The following is a 21,034-nucleotide window of genomic DNA, read 5'->3' as shown; positions in this document are numbered from 1 at the left end:
TGGCCCAGTTGCCCCTAGCAACCAATCAGATTCCACCTTTCATTCCTCACAGACTCTTTGGAAAATGAAAGGTGGAATCTGATTGGTTGCTAGGGGCAACTGAGCCAGTTTCACTTTACACCATGTTTGATAAATCTCCCTCAATATTTTGGGCTTTTTTATTTTTGAGCCGTTAAACAGCTATTTTACAGCTTCAATGAAACTGATACTTTTTTTTATTGTTGAGTTTTAAATTTTTGCGGCCATAAAATTAAGTGCAGGTTCCTTTTTTTCAGCTATTTACAGCCCCCAAAAAGTTTCTAGGATTTTTTTTTCTACGAAAAACAACCAAAAAAAGTCTGAATAAAACGTGGAAAAATGCAAAAAAAACCCCACCCCAAAACAGCTGATAATTTGAGCCATTTTTATACTAAAAGGTGGGAATTTTTTTTTATAAAGAGTGGGCTCTTTCTGGCATTACCACTCGTGAATGATTCTATATTTGCAATACCAGACATGACCTGTGCACATAAGTGGGGCTGTTCCTAGGAGGAAAAACACTTTTTTTTTTTTTCCCCCCTAACTGCATACATTATGTAAGTTTAGGCTAGGGGACATACAGAATACTTAACGTGTTTATGTCACAAGGTTTGATTGATTGGGATCCTGGTGTTCAGACCCCACCGATCACTAGACAAGGCGCTGGGAGAAGCGCACGGCTGAGCTCTTCACTCCTACTATAGCACAGGTGTCAAATTTGTGGCAAAACTACCACAAAGCTAAAGCTTTGGCTGTCCAGGCATGATGGGAATTGTAGTTTTGCAACAGCTGGAGAGCCAAGGTTCTCTACCCCTGTACTATAGTATTAATCTCCAACATTGAGCCAGGGAGGGAAGAACCTGGCTGCATTCTTCTTCCAGCTCTAACTAGTGATCGGTGGGTTCTCTGAACACCCAGATCCCTACTGATCAAAACTTTTGTCATGTCTGTGTGTCAAGTTAAAAGTTTTTAAAGTGACAGTAACGCTTTAAAAAGGTTGTATGGACCCGTAATAAGGCAGCCATATAAGTGCTTAATCCCTTCACTGTACTTCTGGCATTCATTGTGGCATTCTCCATACAGCGGCCTATGGAATACTGCTAAGCTATATGATACTATAGTGCTGATGTCCATGAGATCCCCTCCATGTAGTCAGGGTTTCCCAGCTCCTAGAAATCCTATTGTTCCTATATGTAAGAGAATGGCTGAATGATCAGCTATGACAACCATTGTTCCTTTGTGATTAAACTTGTATCATGATGGATGGCAAAGTATAAAATACTAGCAGATTTATAAAGGAAACTATGGCGGAGGAAAAACAACATATGTTTACGGCCGTGGCGGTCATGGCCGTAATACTATCTAGTTTGCGTTATCTAATATCCATATATTAGTGGCAGTGCTAGGTTACTGCAGCTCTGCTCCCAATGAAGTGAATAGAAGCTAAGATGCAGTAACTCAGCACAGCCACTACACAAGGTACGGCGCTGTCTGCTTCCTGCTCTGTTCTCTATATATGTGGCCTTTGGTTTTAGACCGCCACCTGTCATACATTGAATGATAAAAGTCACAGAAAATCCCTTTAAGTAGCTTAAGAGATATAAGCCTTTTTTTGGTAACATGTAAATAAAGCTCAAAAGCCCAGGGGGTGACTCCAGCTTGGTAAAAGCACAGCCAGCCTCCTTGGTACTTCAACTTCATTTACATATTAACAAAAATTATTACATACTTTAGTGATGCTTAAAGGGTTACTTAGACCATGTTATATGAAGTGCTGTAAATGACTCACTGCTTGTTTTTTTTTCTGTAACTCCCATTGACCTCAATGTGTATGGAGACTGAGAATCGATGAACACTGGACTACGGCAGGATTATGGCATATGTTTATGGCACATCCTATCTGATACCATTTTGGCTGCTTGTAAAGACTTGTTACCAAGGGGTCATTCGCACTAAAGACGTAGAAATAACAATGATGACTAAAGTGCTGTTAGATTAAACTTTTCCCTTATATAAAGCACAATTATCACAATAACAAAAACTTACTCCTCCTGTCAAACAAAATTTATAAAAAAAAAAATATTTTTTTTTTGTTTGTTTGTCTTTTATGCCAATAAATATGAAGGTGATAATAGCCTGGTTTATGGCGTGTGGTTTATGCACATGCAAATAGGTGGACTATGGATGTATAAGGAAGAAGACCAGTGAGGGAAGCTGAAAGGAGAACAAAGTTTTTGGTTTAAAAAAAAAAAAAAAAAAAAATTGCCTATTTTCTTCTGTGTGTGAGTCCATTGATCATCGTGAGTTGTGGATTCCTCAGGGTTCACTGTATTACCAAGCTGTCTACCTATTGCTCCAGACTGGACTGGTGAGAGCCGGTAGCGCCGTCGTAACCCTGTTAGTCAGAGATGGCACAGGTCAGACCAGCTGGCTGGGGTCTTCAGGAGAACTGCTGCTGCTTTCACCAGGGTGGGGGAGTCCATTGCTGATGCAGGTGAGGTACGTATTAATAAGTTGAGTGATCTCATCAACCTGAAAGTACGAGAAGCCGATGTTAGTCACGTGACTAAAAATCCCGTCAAGTATTGATGCAGCATGCATATCCCTGGTGCCAAAACTAACAAAGATCCAGCTCTGCCTTTGGCGTTAAGCATATGGCTCAGTTTTGGAATCGTTATTACAGCTTTAAAGGAGAAGTCCGGCAAAATTTTTTATTAAAGTATTGTATTGCCCCCCCCAAAAGTTATACAAATCACTGATATACACTTATTATGGGAAATGCTTCTAAAGTGCTTTTTTCCCTGCACTTACTACTGCATCAAGGCTTCACTTCCTGGATAACATGGTGATGTCACTTCCTGGATAACATAGTGATGTCACAACCCGACTCCCAGGCTGTGGCTGCTGGAGAGGATGATGGCAGGGAGACACTGAGCATCCCTCTGCCATCATCCTCTCCAGCAGCCACAGCCCGCACAGCTCAGGGAGTCGGGTTGTGACATCACCATTTTATCCAGGAATTGACATCACCATTTTATCCAGGTAGTGACATCACCATGTTATCCAGGAAGTGACATCACCATTTTTATCCAGGAAGTGACATCACCATTTTATCCAGGAAATGACATCACCATGTTATCCAGGAAGTGAAGCCTTGATGCAGTAGTAAGTGCAGGGAAAAAAGCACTTTATAAGCATTTCCCGTAATTAGTGTATATTGGTAATTTGTATAACTTTTGGGTGGCAATACAATACTTTAATAAAAATTTTCACTGGACTTTTCCTTTAAAGGGTCAGAGCTGCATAACCAGCCATAGCCCGATGTCAAGTGATATGGTTTCCAGGAAACACCAGAGGCTGCAATGTGATATACAGTAATAAGTCAATATTCTATTTAACATCTCTTATTATATACTCTGCACCCATCCGGGAAACTAGGTGACAGACAATCGCTTTGCACAGCAATATCCAGAGGTGACAGATTGCGAATATTGTATTACCCATTACATTGTAGTAACAAAATCCCTTGTAAAGATTAACTCATTACGCTCCATGACGTGTAATCATTAGCCACTTAATACAGCAGATTTACCATATTAACACGTTAGAGTTTTCTTCCGTCCATCTATCTGCCCTAAATGCGGCCGTCTTATTAGAGAAACCACAGGAGCCATCATCTGCGTGCGGCTAAAAATATGGCCGACATTGCAGTCGTATAGTTTCCCCCTACAGGCCCATCCAGACAATAATGACTGTCAGGCACCCACATTCCCAGCGGGTGAACATGTGATTGCTTATTCATCAGTAATTCGTAAATAAGCTCGTGGCTAGATAGGGCTTCTCATTACAAATCCAGGTATACCTTTTTTGTCTCCATAGTCCTTTCCATTTAAGAGATATAAGCCTTTTTTGGTAACATGTAAATAAAGCTCAAAAGCCCAGGGGGTGACCCAGAATGGTAAAAGCACAGCCAGCCTCCTGGGCACTTTAATTTTTTTTACATATTAACAAAAATGATTACATCTCAGCACTGGAAAGGACTATGGAGACAATAAAAGTATGTAAGGAAACCTGATGAAAAGCCCTATCTAGCCATGGCCACACATTGACCTGTATTTTGGTTATAGCGAAGCCACACAGCACCATAACAATATAACCATATTAGACTCTTGTAACAGAGAAGTAGCAATAGGTTTAAACCTCACCTTGGAAGTTTCGAAGATCATTTCTCTTTCCCCCACTGACACTTTAAAAGTGGAATTGTCCGAAACACCAAAGGATGTTATCTGGTTGTACTGAATGCTTTCAAAGGCCTCCACTTCTCCCTGCTTGTAGAGACTAAGAGCGGTGGCGCTGATGCCCAACCACAGCCGCTGTGAGAAGCTCCCAACAGAACTCTGTAGGAAAGATAGACAAGGGGTGAGTGCCCATGCTTTCACTATGCGATCAGAGAACGCAACCTCCCGTAGTCAGTCATTATCTAATGTGGTATTCACAAAGCTGTAGCATGCATGCTTGGCCAGACCTGGCATCTATATGTATAGAACAGGGGTGTAGCTAAGATTCATAAGGGCCCTATAGCAAGAAACTGTACGGGGCCCCATGAATCCTATACAGGCCCCCCATACTCACATGACCTGGCGCAGTCCCACAGCGGGTATGTGCACGGGGGGGGGGGCCTCTTGTGGTTGGAGGTGCAATGCTGCCTCCTGCCACAGGAGAGTGGCAGAAAGCAGATGTGGGTGCTTTGGGCTATAGCTAGACGATGCTTGTGGGGGGCCCCGTAGCAGTTGCATGGTCTGCCTACAGTGTAGCTACGCCACTGGTATAGTGAAACACAACAATCCACACTCACACCACCCTATTGCAGGTGAAATCTCTGGTGGTACCAGCCAAAAACTTATTCTAGCATATCTTAATCATAAAACTTACCATATAAAAGTCAATGTCAAATAAGGTGGATCCGTAACCAGACCATTGCTTTACTATGGAGAGATATGTGGCCATGACTTCAGTTCTATCCATGCTCTGTAGAGCCTTCCATTTGTCTACAATGGCAGACATCATATTGGCCCCTTCCTCCTTCATGCGGCCCTTAAACTTCTGACTTTCCTCAGCTTTCTGCTTGACTAGCGAGTTGTTCCACAATCCATTGGGAAGAGCTCCTGAGAAAAACCCTTTGTGCAGGCTGGGACAGGAAGGCTTGGATGTAATGTGAGGTTTACTAGAGGCCAGAACCCGCGAGTGGAGAATGTAGATGGGGAAGAGCTCTTCCAACCGAGGGAAAGGGGCACTGGGGGAAAAGTCACCATTGAGGAACTGCAGACGGAGGGCCGCCAATGATTGCAACGCTTCCTCATTTATTGGAAGATAGCCTTGGATTACTGCTTCATGCGCCTAAAAGACAGGGGAAACAATGAAATCTCAAATAAACAGTCTACTCCAATGGAAAAAAAAATGTTTTACATCAACTGGTGTCAGAAAGTGCCAGAAATTTGTAATTTACTTGTATTGAAAAATCTCCAGTCTTCCAGTACTTATCAGCTGCTGTATGTCCCACAGGAAGTGGTTTATTCTTTCCAGTCTGACACAGTGCTCTCTGCTGCCACCTCAGTCCATGTCAGGAACTGTCCAGAGCAGGAGAGTTTTTCTATGAGGATTTGCTACTACTCTAACATGGACAGAGGTGGCAGCAGAGAGCACTGTGTCAGACTGGAAAGAACACACCACTTCCTGCAGGAAATACAGCAGCTGATAAGTACTGGAAGATTTTTTTTAATGGAAGTAAATTACAAATCTAAATAACAATATGACACCACACATGAAAAAAAAATCAACTGGAGTACCCCTTTAAAAGGGGAACAGAACTATGTAAAGAAACAATTCTAAAGCCACCACAAAGGGAACCTGTTGTCACTTTCATGCTGCCTGAACCACCAGTGATCAGGACGGTCTCCAATGACTTCTGCCCATTCCGCTGGACCTGGTTGATGGAGCTCACCTTTAAAGGGGTTATCCAGCGCTACAAAACATGGCCACTTTTCCCCCTCTCTTGTCTCCAGTTCAGGTGTGGTTTGCAATTAAGCTCCATTTACTTCAATAGAACTGAGTTTCAAACCCCATCCAATCTGGAGACAATAGAGGGGGAAAGTGGCCATGTTTTTGTAGCGTTGGATGACCCCTTTAACTAAACAGACATATCTATCAGTCAAGGCAGAAGGCGGAAGGAGAAGTCACTGGGGAGTGTCTTATTGACTTGGTGGTTCTGGCAGCATGAGAGTGATGACAGGCTCCCATAGTAGTACTAGTGTCCTAGTTTTTTTTTTAAGCAATAAATATGGATCTGACAGGACAATAGTAGCCTGCTTAGATAATGCGGATCTGCCACATACCTGCTCAAAAAGGAAGGAATATTCTATGCTGTCTTTCGGGACATCCTCAGTGTCAAGGAAACAGTAAAGCTTGAAGTATAACCTCCATCGGGTTTCAAAACCCTTCTCCTTACATGTAAAGCTAAAAAAATACAAAAATATGATAAGGATTACTAGATATAATAAAGAGAACGAACCCGATATTACGATCCATAGCCCATTCAGAGGGCATCATTGTGGGTTTGTGTGATTATCTAGAACAGGGGTAGGAAGCCTTGGCTCTCCAGCTGTTACAAAACTACAACTCCCATCATGCCTGGGCAGCCAAAGCTTTAGCTTTGGCTGTCCAGGCATGATGGGAATTGTAGTTTTGTAACAGATAGAGGGCCTGAGTTTGGCACCTGTGATCTAGGATTTCCAAGTTACACAGGGAAACATCGACAACAAAGACATGTTCTATAGGTTGCTTTGTGCACAGCTGGTTTCAGAAAGTTATATAGAATTGTAAATAACTTCTATTTAAAAATCTCAAGTCTTCCCATACTTATCAGCTGTTGTATGTCCTGCAGGAAGTGGTGTATTCTCTCCAGTCTCACACAGTGCTCTCTGTTGCCACCTCTGTCCATATCAGTGACCATCTATAAGGATTTGCTGCTGCTCTGGACAGTTCCTGACATGGACAGAGGTGGCAGCAGAGAGCACTGTGTCAGACTGGAAAGAATACATGACTTCCTTCAGGACATACAGTAGCTGATAAGTACCCGAAGACTTGGGATTTGTAAATAGACGTAAATTACAAATCAATATAACTTTTTCACACCAGTTGAAGTCAAAGAAAAAAAAACAATGCTGGAATATCCCTTTAATTCTCCATTATAATCAGTAGTCTCTAACCTGTGGCTCACCAGACTAAAATTCCCAGTAGTTTTATGCCAGATAGGGGCCACAGGTTGATCTAAATTCTGAGGTAGAGGTAAATATTCAATAAGTGATGAAATGTATACAAGTCCTGATCAGTACGATCGCTCTTCCCCCCATAACACCCCATAGTAAAGCTCCATTTACTTTTCAAACCTGGTGAGGGCATCTGCGACTATAGTGGCTTTGGCCAGCGCCTGCTCGTAATGGTTGTTCTGCTCAAAGAGGGCAAACACGTTTCGACTGCAGGTCAGCTTCAGCTTCCTAATCAGTTCCTCCACCAACTGTTACAGGAGATAAAACACGGGAGTTTTTATGACAATGAGTCAGGACGTGTAAGAAGCCCATGTCTGGCCCACATTCCCACATACAGACGGACAAAAAACAAACCGATAACTCACTAAAATAACAAGGTCCACGAGCTCAGCCCAGTGCAAAGCCGATCAAAGGTGAGAGCTGGTAATTGACATGGGAAGAGGCAATTTTCTTTTTGCAGAAATCAATAGTGCAGGTGATTTAAAGAAACTTTGTAATTGGGTTTATTAGCCGAAAAACGCATTTTTTTACGTGAAAAAGCAGTTTGGACCTCTCCCCCCTGTGTTCATTGTTCTCTATGGAGAAGGGAGGGGTGGAAGGAGATGAGGCACCAAAACAGGACAACAAAGAGTTAATTTACAGCTATCTCCTCTGAAGTCAGCACTGACCTCCCTGACCCCTGAATACCGGCTTTCACACAGGTCCCACTGTGTAATCCTTTGTTCTCTGCTCTCTGTTAGTGACTAATCTCCCCCCTCCTCTCTCCATAGGTTACACAGGGCCCGACTGATGTAAAAGAGTTGAGATTTCCTGATAATGAGCAGTGAATGAGAGAGAGGAGGGGGGGGGGACCTGGGGAAAGTCTTTCTGAATGCAGATAATGGCATATTTGCCTAATAAACCCAATTACAAAGTTTCTTAAAATCGCCTGGACTATTGATTTCTGCAAAGCAGTGACACTTTAAAATAATAGAGATTTAGCCTCTTTTGAGGTTATACAAAATTATATATCATTTAGATAAAAAAAAATTTAAGTGTTAAAGGGGTTATCCAGCGCTACAAAAACATGGCCACTCTTTTCCAGAGACTCTTTTGTCTCCAGTTTGGGTGCAGGTTTCGTAACTCAGTTCCATTGAAGTAAATGGAGCTTAATTGCAAACCACACCTGAACTGGAAACAAGAGCTGTGCCGTCTCTGTAAGGAAGTGGCCATGTTTTTGTAGTGCTGGATAATCCCTTTAAGTTTGGATTTTAGTTTAAAGGGAACCAGTCACCCTGAAAATGCTACCCAAGTTATCAACATCATGTTATAGAGCAGGAAGAGCTGAGCACATTGATATATATCTTTATGGGAAAAGATTCTGTATAACTTGTAATTTATGGATAGAAATCTCTGATGTTTCCATGCTAAAGAGTCCAGTCCATTGAGTGACACCACCCACTGGACTCCTTACCACAGATGAGCAGGGATTTTAATCAACAAATTACAAGTCTGAACCTTTTCCCACAAAGATATATATCAATCTGCTCAGCTCCTTCTGCTCTATAACATGATAGTGATAGATTAGATAGCATTGTCTTAGTGACAGGTTCCCTTTAAAGAGAGGGAGTCTCCTATCCTAATAACTATCATTTGTCAGCTGCAAATGTCCCCATGTAATAGGGGATGTCCGATTAATAATAATGGAAGTAAAGTGCAGCATCAATGATATAGCAATGGTTCATTTGGCTCTACTTGGGCCACAATTGAGACAGGTAATATGCTCCTTAAAGGGAACACAGTGCTCTCTGCTGCCACCTCTGTCCATGTCAGGAACTGTCCAGAGCAGTAGCAAATCCCCAAATCTCCTGCTCTGGACAGTTCCTGACATGGACAGAGGTGGCAGCCGAGAGCACTGTGTCAGACTGAAAACAGAACAACACTTCCTGCAGGACATACAGCAGCTGATAAGTATAGGAAAACATAGGATTTTTAACTAGAAATAATTTACAAATATGTGTAACTTGATTTGAAATAAGCTCATATGTGTGGATTGCGGTGGTGCTCCAGTCTGTTGAATGCAGTGCTACAGCAGTAAGACGTGGACTAACCACAATGCAGACGGTATCTCACCTCTCCGGCCGTTGTATGAGATGTGATTGGGACTTTACAGACACCGGATCCCGGGTAGTGTACAGTGCATATCAACTCCTGCCTGTGAATCAGCACGGAGATCTCCTCATAGGATGGGACGTACTCCCGCTGCTTTGTCTTCTCCAGAGAAGATAGGATGAAATCAGCATACTTCTCCGTTTCTGTGTTGGGGTAACAGCTCTTCATTCTAAGATGAGAAACAAGTTTCAGAAAATTATTTTGATTTGTAATTTACTTCTATTTAAAAATCTCAACCTCTTCCAGTACTTATCAGCCTCTGTATGTCCTGCAGGAAGTGGTGTATTATTTAAAGTCTGACACAGTGCTCTCTGCTGCCACCTCTGTCCATGTCAGGAACTGTCCAGAGTGTCCAGAGAGCACTGTGTCAGACTGGAAAGAATACACCACTTCCTGCAGGACATACAGCAGCTGATAGTACTGGAAGACTGGAGATTTTTAAATAGAAGTAAATTACAAATCTATATAACTTTTTTTTTGCCTTCCTCTGGATCAACAAAGTAGGGTTTCTGCAGGTTTGACTCGTCTCTTATTTTAACATTATTAACTATGTAAAATACAGACTTTTCGTGATTTATTTCATCCCCACTCCTGTAGACTGAGCGTAAGTAATCCTTGATGCTATATACATTGCAGCTCCACTAATTATATTCATTTGGCCAGGTGCCTGTACCAGTGTCCCCTACCAGGAGCAGGGACATCTATCTGCCTTTAATAGGAGTCCCTGATCTTGTATATACTTTTGGTGGGCAAATCCAAAATTATTCATACCGTCAGATTCACTGAATCAGACTTTAAAATAAATCTCTGGATCTTTAAATATAACCTGTAGCACAGGTGTCAAACTCACGACCCCCCCCCAGCTGTTGCAAAACTACAATTCCCATCATGCCTGGTCAGCCAAAGCTTTAGCTTTGGCTGTCCAGGCATGATGGGAATTGTAGTTTTGCAAAAGCTAAGGGACCGTGAGTCTGACATCCCTGACCTATAGGGAAACCTTGGCAGTAAATTGTTTTTGCACTGCAGCACCACCATTGGCAAAATGAAGCATTTACACAGTCCCCACTGAAATCTGTGGGTTATCAGTGCAATGCAGGACAGGACAAGTCCTTCAAAGCAACATTCTCCACTGAGGATCCTGATCATGGAAGAATTGGATTGTTCTAAAGTCTCGAGACAGATCGTAGTATAGTCAGTGTCGGACTGGAGTATCTGGGGCCCATTAGAGGAATGATCCTGGGGGCCCACCAATAAGGAAACGGCTTGCTAGTGGTCAATGTGACTGAAGGTTCTGAGCTGGTGGCCCACCAGAGGATCCTCCGGTCCTACGGTGGGCCAGTCCGGCACTGAGTAGAATAATCCTTAGGGTCCTATTACACGGGCTGATAGGGGCCCGATCATAACTGTAAACGAGTGCTGATCTGCTAGATCGGTGCTCGTTTACTGGGCCTATTACGCGGCCCGATAATCGTTTAACAAGGGCTGCATGGACATCGTTACTGATCTCCTTGCAGCCCTTGCTTAAACTGTATATACATTACCTATCCATGGTCCAGGGCTCCTCTTGCGCTCTGCTTCTAACCAATTCCCGCCCGTTGCAGCTTCAGAGCGGCCTGTCTCAGCTGAAAGGCCGCTCAGCCAATCACTGTCCGCGGCGGCCCCGGCCTGTGATTGGCTGAGCGGCCTGTCAGGCAGCTCTGAAGCTGGAGCGCGGGCCTGGGGAGAAGCAGAGCGCAGGAGGAGCCCTGGACCATGGATAAATAATGTATACAGTTTGGAAAGCGTCAGCCGCCGACCGCACACCGCTATTACACATAGCGATGCGTGGTCGGCACCTGACAATTAGAGGTTCAGACCTATATCAACAATCAGCCGATGATCGTTGTCATCGGCTGATCGTTGTGTTTATTGCACGGAGCGATAATCGGCCGAATAGGGTCAATTCGGCCGATTATGGTTTTGTGTAATAGGGCCCTTATTCATCTGGTTTCACAATGTAATGGTCTGCTCCTAGCCAAGGAAGAGACACAGAACAGCGTGAAATTAACATATCGCACTTCTTACTCATTCCATTAGTGTGCAAAGAGCTGGGGAGGAGTGCGATTTAATACAGATGATTCACCGTCATGTCATTATCATGTAATAGAGCCGATCATAGGCGCTAACTCCATGGAAGGTCACCTTGATGGCTCCTAATTTACCTGTGCAAGTGAAACTGTAAGAAGCGAAGGACAGCGGGGCTGGGCAGGTAAGTGCAACTCATGCAGGTAAGCAGCTGCCAATATCGGAGGTCGGATACGCTCCCTGGCTCCGGGGGGTCGGTGGTTTGCTTCATCACCTGGCAGTAAACCTCATCTCGGAGAGGCCGTAGGTCTAGGCATGTCTGAAGGACCCCCTGCATTAGCGGCACGGGGTCTCGTTCGTTCTCCATTTGCTGGAGGGAGTTAAAAATCTTCACCGCTTCATCCCGGAGAGCGGTGTAACCTTTCACGTTATGGGCTGAAACAGCAAAAAAAAAAAAAAAAAAGTGTAAAATTATGATGAAAACCGAGAAGGCGGTAAAGGGTAAGGGGCGATCTGTGATCTGCTCTAGTCTAAACATGAACGCCGTATAATTATAAAGCGTTTGTATCTGTAAAAAGGACATGCTGAAAGCAGCGACATGAAAGGGGGCACTTAAAAGAGCTTAATAACCATTCCTGGTACATGAGTCTGGCAGGAGACAGATAATTGCTCCACAATTCCTCTTCAACAAAAACTCGCAACCCCTTGCTACAACTTCTGCCAAATGACCTGGAGGAAGGCACACTGCAAAGAACGGTGGTGTTAAAGGGGTACTCCGGAGAAACTAAAAGGTCCAAAAAGTTATAATTTACTTCTATTAAAAAATCTCCAGTCTTCCACTACTTATCAGCTGCTGCATGTCCTGCAGGAAGTGGTGGATTCTTCCCAGTCTGACACAGTGCTCTCTGCTGACACCTCTGTCCAGAGCAGTGGCAAATCCCCATATGAAACTCCATAGAAAAAGTTACTGACATGGAAGGAGGTGGCAGCAGAGACTGAAAAGAATAAGCCACTTCCTGTAGGGCATACAGCAGCTGATAAGTACTGGAAGATTTCATATTTTTAAATAGAAATAAATTACAAATTTGTATACCTTTCTGGTAACAATTGATTTGAATACATTTTTTTCTTGAGTACCCCTTTAAAGAGGATGTACCACCAGGTACATCCTCTTGAATTTAACACACTGATAGAACGGCGCCGTCATGGGGAAGCCCGGTTCCCGTGTACGGCGCCGTTCTATCCAGCAGTATCGGGCCGTGCTGAAGCAATGAAGGTCGGCCGCCCCGCCCCCAGTGGGAGGGAATTCCCTCCCCTCTATGACGCGGCTCTGTTATTTTTTTCCGGAATACCCCTTTAATGTGCAAGTATCTATCCAACTATTTTATATTATAGGAAATTTAAAGGATAACTTGTCATTTATTCGTTTGGGCCAAGTAGTCAGGTGGGCGGGCCTGCCTATAATGCTTGGACTCTCCAGATCCACCTATTCTGGCTCCTTCCTGCGTTGTTGATATACACTAAAGGGGCATATAGACAGGCCACCCCCACCCCCCCCTTACCACGATCCCATGTTATTGTGCAGAGAACAAATCCCGCAAAGTCAAAAGAAGAGTTTCCCAGAAAAGACGGCACAAATGTGGTCACAGCGGAATGCGATAAGAAAAGCGCGACCAGAGGCTTTTCATTTTCATATTTAATATGGGAAGTTTCTGCTACTTTGTCTGCCAGACTAGAGGGAGGGAGAAGAGACAGGGGATCAAAGGACAGAGGATGACTAAGACGTTTCCAAACTCCCTGGCGTCTGGGGTCCTTATGGGAAGACAATGATTTCCTTATTCGCCGGAGTGGGAATCCCCCCCAGTGACGGGCCACATTTGCGGTAAATGATCGTTGTGCGGATGATCAAACCGTAGATTACCAGTAATATTCTGCCCGTCGCAGACGTGATTGGGATCTCGTTTTGCATAATGGAAACCAATGTATAATTGTGTTCTACGCTGAGCCCTCTAATCACTAGAAACAAGGGGACCGGACTCTGCTTAGAGCATTAGGCCCATATGGTTTCCATTGCTCGCTTGTCTGAAGAAGGAAGCAGCTTCCTTTTTTTTTTTTTTATTTACCATTGGGTTTAATTCTTCCGCAGAAAAAGTTGTCTTATGGATGTAAAACACAACCATATATACATATAACCTGCTTGCTATATAAAAAGAAATTACTGGTTTGTAATGCGAACCTGACGGCCGTCAGAATAAAGTGTATGGGTGGGTCTCCCGAGATTTCACCGATGGATGATGTCAGCGGAGATAGTGGCTGGATGTGATAGAAAAATCGCTGCCTGACCTCTTTGTTCTTGGAGAAATATGCCGCCACCAGAGTTGTCTGTCTGCAGCTTATCCCTCCAGGAACATTTGGTTGTGCCCTACGTTCATGTATATGGGGAGGATGGGAGAGATAACTCAGCCAACAGTTATTGAAGGTGTGTGGCCACCTCTCATGTCCTACCCATACGTGTGGCTGAGCTTTCCTGTGTTCTCTATGAGGAAGGGAAGGGTAAGCCACAGCTAAACTGCTCTGGATGCGGCTTATCTCTCTGAGAACAAAGGGGTCAGGCAGTGATTTTTCCTTCACCATTACATCATCTGTCGGGAGAGCCCCATACATTCTATACCCATACACAGTCTCACAGCACTCACGGGAATGGTCGTCGGATCCATACGGGAAGGGTAAGAGTGGAGCGTAGAGGGGGTTCTTCGTGTGCCGCAGGATGGGGTTCAGTTTGTAGATTTCTTCTACAGTTTCTTGATTGCAATGATTCTCCTGAGCAAAAAAAAAAAAAAGGAAAAGAAACGATAAAAATAAGGAAACTGGCTGTAAGAATTTCTTTCTCACACGGCTGACACAATAATGGTTATCTGCCGCCGTTGCGGAACGTGTAACGCCACCAAACTTCCCTCTTACAAAACTCAAAAGTAGCTTCAGATTTCTCTCAACATCCTGTTTCGACAGCCCCAACCTACGTACTATAGCTGAGATTAGGAGATCTTTTGAGGTAGTGCTGCTTTTTGCAGAATATAAATATATTTCAACATAGAAATAGTCTGAGGCTTCTTCTGGATGAACCAAAATTTAGGGGATACGAGCAGAAGAATACAGAAGTGACCACCGACTGACGTCCTTACATCTATTCTAACCTACCTAACTATGCAGTAGGACAGTCTCCTTTCCCAATTGTAGGGAAAGTAGTGCTGTATTATAGGGGTCTGGGAAAGGTTTAGGATCACTGGCGGCCAGCAATAGTTGTCAATTTTGTTTGTCAATTTTAAGTTCTTAGTTTTCAAATCAACTAGTGTCAGAAAGTTACACAGATTTGTAATTAACTTCTATTTAAACATATCCAGTCTTTCAGTACTTATCAGCTGCTCTATGTCCTGCAGGAAGTGGTGTATTCCTTCCATTCTGACACAGTGCTCTCTGCTGCCACCTCTGTCCATGTCAGGAACTGTCCAGAGAAGTAGCAAATCCCCATAGAAAACCTCTCCTGCTCTGGACAGTTCCTGACATGGACAGAGGTGGCAGCAGAGAGCACTGTGTCAGACTGGAAAGGATACAGCACTAAGAATAAGATCCTAAAGACGACTGCGATACAGGGGCGTAACTATCACTGTAGCAGCCAGGGAGGCTGCTACAGGGCTTGCTGCATCAGGGGGCCCCATGGCCGCCTCCTGCAATACACTGGGCCCCCTGAGCTGTCCTCATTTGCAACACCCGGGGGCCAATCAAAAGTTTGTTATATGACCAGACCATTTCCAGTTACCCCCAGGCTGCAACATATATTGCCCCTTAGGAATTAGTATTATTGTACTTCAACTCTAATGTGTCCACCGATACCCTACAATGTAAGTAGCCACTGGGATAGATGGACTTGGATAAGTGCACTGGGATAGATGCACTGGAATAGATGGATGCACTGGGATAGATGCACTGGAATAGATGGATGCACTGGGATAGATGGATGCACTGGGATAGATGCACTGGAATAGATGGATGCACTGGGATAGATGGACTTGGATAAGTGCACTGGGATAGATGCACTGGAATAGATGGATGCACTGGGATAGATGCACTAGGATAGGTGCACGAGGATAGATGCACTGGAATAGATGGATGCACTGGGATAGATGAACTGGGATAGGTGCAATGGAATAAATACACTGGGATTGATGCACTAGGATAGATGCACTGGAATAGATGCACTGGGATGGACTCACTGGGATAGATGCACTAGGATAGGTGCACGAGGATAGATGGATGCACTGGGATAGATGGATGCACTGGGATAGATGCACTAGGATAGGTGCACGAGGATAGATGCACTGGAATAGATGGATGCACTGGGATAGATGGATGCACTGGAATAGATGGATGCACTGGGATGGATGCACTGGAATAGATGGATGCACTGGGATGGATGCACTGGAATAGATGGATGCACTGGGATAGATGCACTAGGATAGGTGCACGAGGATAGATGCACTGGAATAGATGGATGCACTGGGATGGATACACTGGGATAGATGCACTGGAATAGATGGATGCACTGGGATAGATGCACTAGGATAGAAACACTGGGATAGATGCACTGGGATAAATGCACAGGGATAGATGGATGCACTGGGATAGATGCACTAGGATAGAAACACTGGGATAGATGCACTGGGATAAATGCACAGGGATAGATGGATGCACTGGGATAGATGCACTAGGATAGGTGCACGAGGATAGATGCACTGGAATAGATGGATGCACTGGGATGAATGCACTGGGATAGATGAACTGGGATAGGTGCAATGGAATAAATACACTGGGATGGACTCACTGGGATAGATGCACTGGGATAGGTGCACTGGGATAGGTGCACTGGGATTGATGCACTAGGATAGATGCACTGGGATAGGTGCACTGGGATAGGTGCACTGGGATTGATGCACTAGGATAGATGCACTGGGATAGGTGCACTGGGATAGGTGCACTAGGATAGATGCACTAGGATAGATGCACTGGAATAGATGCACTGGGATGGGTGCACTGGGATTGATGCACTAGGATAGATGCACTGGGATGGACTCACTGGGATAGGTGCAATGGAATGAATACACTGGGATAGATGCACTGGAATAGATGCACTGGGATAGGTGCACTAGGATAGATGCACTAGGATAGATGCACTGGAATAGATGCACTGGGATGGACTCACTGGGATAGATGCACTGGGATAGGTGCACTGGGATTGATGCACTAGGATAGATGCACTGGGATGGGATAGTCCACCGTGCAGGCTACTCACCTCAATATCTTTTATGAGCAGCTGTGTGGGGGTCTCCATGGGGTCTTTGCTGTCTATCACTTTCTGGATGGCGCACACCCAATGCACGGCCTCATTGAGATGTTCTGTGTATAAGCGGTAACAGTGCTTCCTTCCGTACACGGTTACATTCCAGTACCCTGAGGACAAGCAGAACAAATATTAGCAGACGGAATAGTTATACGAAGCAAGCGGAATACCAATTATTGGATTATGATCCTATCCAGGAAAAAAAGACAAGTCCTGTACTAGAGCCAAACGAATGTTATAGTTGCACAGTCTTGTTGAACCATAATTCTACATTCACTTTAAGGTCTCCATACACTTTAGACATTTGGCGGCAGTACGCGTCGCTCGCGGCAGGTTCGGTCGTCTTTCAAATTGACTGGTGGCAGAAAGTGCCAGAGATTTGTAATTTACAACTTTATAGTAAAATTGTTCAGTGTACAGTATTAGTAACTGTACTCACTGTATATACTGACAGCAGCTCCCTATGTACTCACTGTATATACTGATAGCAGCTCCCTATGTACTCACTGTATATACTGATAGCAGCTCCCTATGTACTCACTGTATATACTGACAGGAGCTCCCTATGTACTCACTGTATATACTGACAGCAGCTCCCTGTGTACCTCATAGAGCTAAAATCAGATTCTCCTCCTCCAGGCTGTGCTGTCCTGCTCTGTGGTGATTCTGTCCATAAGATGGCCGACATGGAGGAGCATGTGACCATGCCTCACTCTCCTGTGTCCACCACTGAGCCTGTATGTGTCTATGGAGGACACTGGGGGCGGGGAATGGTCACATGCCCCTTCATGTCAGCCGTCTTCTGGACAGACTCACCACAGAGTAGGACAGCACAGCCTGGAGGAGGGGAGTGTGAGTTTAGCTCTATGAGGTACACAGGGAGCTGCTGTCTCTATATACAGTGAGTACAATTACTAATACTGTACACTGAGCAATTTTACTATAAAGTGGTCGACCCCTTTAAGTATTTATTAGCTGCTGTATGTCCTGCAGGAAATGGTGTATTCTTTCCAGTCTGGAGAACAGGAAAGGTTTTCTATGGGGATTTGCTGCTGCTCTGGACAGTTCCTGACATGGACAGAGGTGGCAGCAGAGAGCACTGTGTCACACTATAAAGAATACATCACTTCCTGCAGGACGCACAGCAGCTGGGAATTACTGGAAGACTGGAGATTTTTTAATAGAAGTAAATTACAAACCTATATAACTTTCTGATACCAGTTGATTTAAAAGATTTTTTTCCCTCTGGAGTATCCCTTTAAACAGCAGTTTGTGATGGCCCCTTCAGTGACTGCTTTACTCTGAGGTGATGGCTGCTATAGCTCACCTGTCTCCTTGTAGGTTTGTTTGGAAGGCCACATGACAGAACACAAGCTGGTCAGCACCAAGCTCCCCAAGCGTTTGTTAGGCTTCTCATTGCTATTGTAGCAATCCAGGGAATCTGGAGTCAGGACAAACCAGTATTTCTTCAGCCTGGACCAGGGCCGTCTGGCTTCACCGCACACCTCGCGCTGCAACCACCCTGAGGCAAAAGAGAGAGAGAGAAAACAATCTGAGTGGGTGGGGACAAAACATATCCTGCTAAGGCTGGGGCTGCATGGGAACATTTTGAAGCAATACTGATTGATTTTAAAGGGGCACTCTCTTTCTTTCAAATCCACTGGTTTAAGAAAGTTATATAGATTTGTAATTTACTTCTATTTAAAAATCCTAAATCTTCCAGTACTTATCAGCTGCTGTATGTCCTGCAGGAAGCAGTGTATTCCTTCCAGTCTGACACAGTGCTCTCTGCTGCCACCTCTGTATGATAAAGGAACTGTCCAGAGCAGGAGAGGTTTTCTATGGGGATTTGCTACTGCTCTGGACAGTTCCTGACATGGACAGAGGTGGCAGCAGAGAGCACTGTGTCAGACTGAAAAGAATACACCACTTCCTGCAGGACATACAGCAGCTGATAAGTATGGGAAGACTGGAGATTTTTAAATAGAAGTAAATTACAAATCTACATAACTTTCTGAAACCAGTTGATTTGAAAGGAAAAGATTGTGGATTTGTGCAGTGACTGCATTACCCTGATTTCCTTGTCATGCATAAGGCGGATTTATCACAGTGAACATGCAGTCCTATGTAAAGGAGGATCTTTGTAGCAAATTAATAAGTATAAGCTACACCACACAAAATGGACCACCTGCAACTGTTCTAATGACATAAAAGCAATGATGAAAGCCCCTATTACACTAGCGGGTGAGTGCCTGGGGAGCCGCAAAGAGGTGCGGGGGGCTGCCCGGGTGATTCCTAGATCGTCCGGGCAGCCCATAGCATATAGCTCCTATTACACGGGGCAACGACAGCAGATCGCTGCTATATGAGTTGTTTGTCTTTCAACATGTTGAAAGACAAACGACTACAATGATAAGCCGACATCGTTCATGTCGGCTGATTGTCATGTTTTAATACACAAGACGACTATCGGTCGTAAGGGCCGATATCGGCTGAATACGGCCAATAATCGTTTTGTGTAATAAGGCCTTAAAGTGTCACTGTCGTTTCATTTATTTTTTTTTTATTTTGCAGAAATGAATAGTCCAGGCGATTTTAAGAAACTTTGTAATTGGGTTTATTAGGCAAATATGCCATTATCTGCATTCAGAAAGACTTTCCCCAGCAACCCCCCCCCCCTCCCTCCTCTCTCTCATTCACTGCTCATTATCAGAAAATATTGACTATTTTACATCATTCGTGCCCTGTGTAACCTATGGAAAGGGGAGGGGGGAGATTAGTCGCCAGCAGAGAACAAAGGATTACACAGTGGGAGCTGTGTGAAAGCCGGTATTCAGAGGTCAGAGAGGTCAGTGCTGACCTCAGAGGAGATAGCCCGGTGATGTAGCTGTAAATTAACTCTTTGTTGTCCTGTTTTGGTGCCTCATCTCCCTCCACCCCTCCCCTCTCCATAGAGAACAATGAAGATAGGGGGGAGAGCATCAAACTGCTTTTTCATGATAAAAATGCATTTTTCAGCTAATAAACCCAATTACAAAGTTTCTTAAAATCGCCTGTACTATTGATTTCTGCAAAAAAATGTAAACGACAGTGACACTTTAAGGTCTGCTCTCCGTTCACAAAACTCTTCTTGGCAGCCGGATTGTGTTTACATAGCACTGATCTTACACAAGACCTGGACGCCACCTGAATGTTTGATATCCATTTTATAACTTGTTATCACGGATCCTGGCCGCAGACCAATCCTCCCACAGCTTCCTTTTACTGTCATCCGAACTTCTCCGACTCCCACCATCCCGTCACATGTGAGATATTTGTTTCTGCCTTACATAATACTCAAAAGGCGTTGTCTCATGAAGATAAACCCTGTCCATGTGCCCTGTTAGAACACCATAGGAGGACCCCCTACTCAGGAACCATAATGAACAATAGTTGTACTCCGGTGAAGATTTTTTTTCAAGCCTTCCAGTTATTATCAGCTGCTGTATGTCCTGCAGGAAGTGGTGTATTTCTCCCAGTCTGACACAGTGGTCTCTGCTGCCACCTCTGTCCGTGTCAGGAACTGTCCAGGGAAGCAGAGGTTTTCTATTGGCATTTGCTCCTCTTCTGGACAGTTCCTGACACGGACAGAGGTGGCAGCAGAGAGCACTGTGTCAGACTGGAAATAATACACCACTTCCTAAAGGAAATACAGCAGCTGATAAGTACTGGAAGACTGGAGATTTTTAATTAGAAGTAATTAACAAATCTATTACTTTTACAAAGTTTTTATTCCCTGGAGTACCCCTTTAAATAAACTGCCCCCTTCTTAGATTGATCTTGTCCTTGCATTCATCTGCATGTTCGCCATGTACCACTACTTTCAGCTGCTGGAAATAAAAGGACCATGAATGATACATCCACCTTATTACTACCTAATCTTAAATTGACATTTAACAAGAAAAAAAATACAGTAGTGCCTTGGTTTAAGAGTAACTTGGATTGAGAGCGTTTTACAAGAAGAACTTGATATAAGAGCATTGCTTTGGTTTAAGAGCTCCCTGTACTGGGTGGGAGGGGGAGTGGAGGAGGGGCATGGTCT

General features: G+C 44.2%; 1 protein-coding gene across 1 annotated transcript in view; it reads right to left on the bottom strand.

Moving 5' to 3' along the window:
• Positions 1-806: 806 nt before the first annotated feature.
• Positions 807-21,034, bottom strand: part of PLEKHH3 (pleckstrin homology, MyTH4 and FERM domain containing H3) — a 67,315-nt gene continuing 47,087 nt past the window's right edge. Inside the window, exons 4-13 of the mRNA XM_069953532.1 lie at positions 18,281-18,475; positions 16,906-17,063; positions 14,255-14,378; positions 11,696-11,993; positions 9,456-9,663; positions 7,455-7,591; positions 6,411-6,531; positions 4,951-5,415; positions 4,224-4,415; positions 807-2,550 (exon numbers count right to left, since the gene is read on the bottom strand). Of these exons, the coding sequence (XP_069809633.1) occupies positions 2,437-2,550; positions 4,224-4,415; positions 4,951-5,415; positions 6,411-6,531; positions 7,455-7,591; positions 9,456-9,663; positions 11,696-11,993; positions 14,255-14,378; positions 16,906-17,063; positions 18,281-18,475 (2,012 nt within the window). The 3' untranslated portion in view covers positions 807-2,436. The remainder of the gene's footprint in view (positions 2,551-4,223; positions 4,416-4,950; positions 5,416-6,410; positions 6,532-7,454; positions 7,592-9,455; positions 9,664-11,695; positions 11,994-14,254; positions 14,379-16,905; positions 17,064-18,280; positions 18,476-21,034) is intronic.

Source organism: Dendropsophus ebraccatus, chromosome 14 (assembly GCF_027789765.1).
Source record: "Dendropsophus ebraccatus isolate aDenEbr1 chromosome 14, aDenEbr1.pat, whole genome shotgun sequence".
Lineage (NCBI taxonomy): Eukaryota > Metazoa > Chordata > Amphibia > Anura > Hylidae > Dendropsophus > Dendropsophus ebraccatus.
The sequence above is the reverse complement of the archived record's forward strand: the minus strand, read 5'-3'. Positions and strand labels throughout refer to the sequence as shown.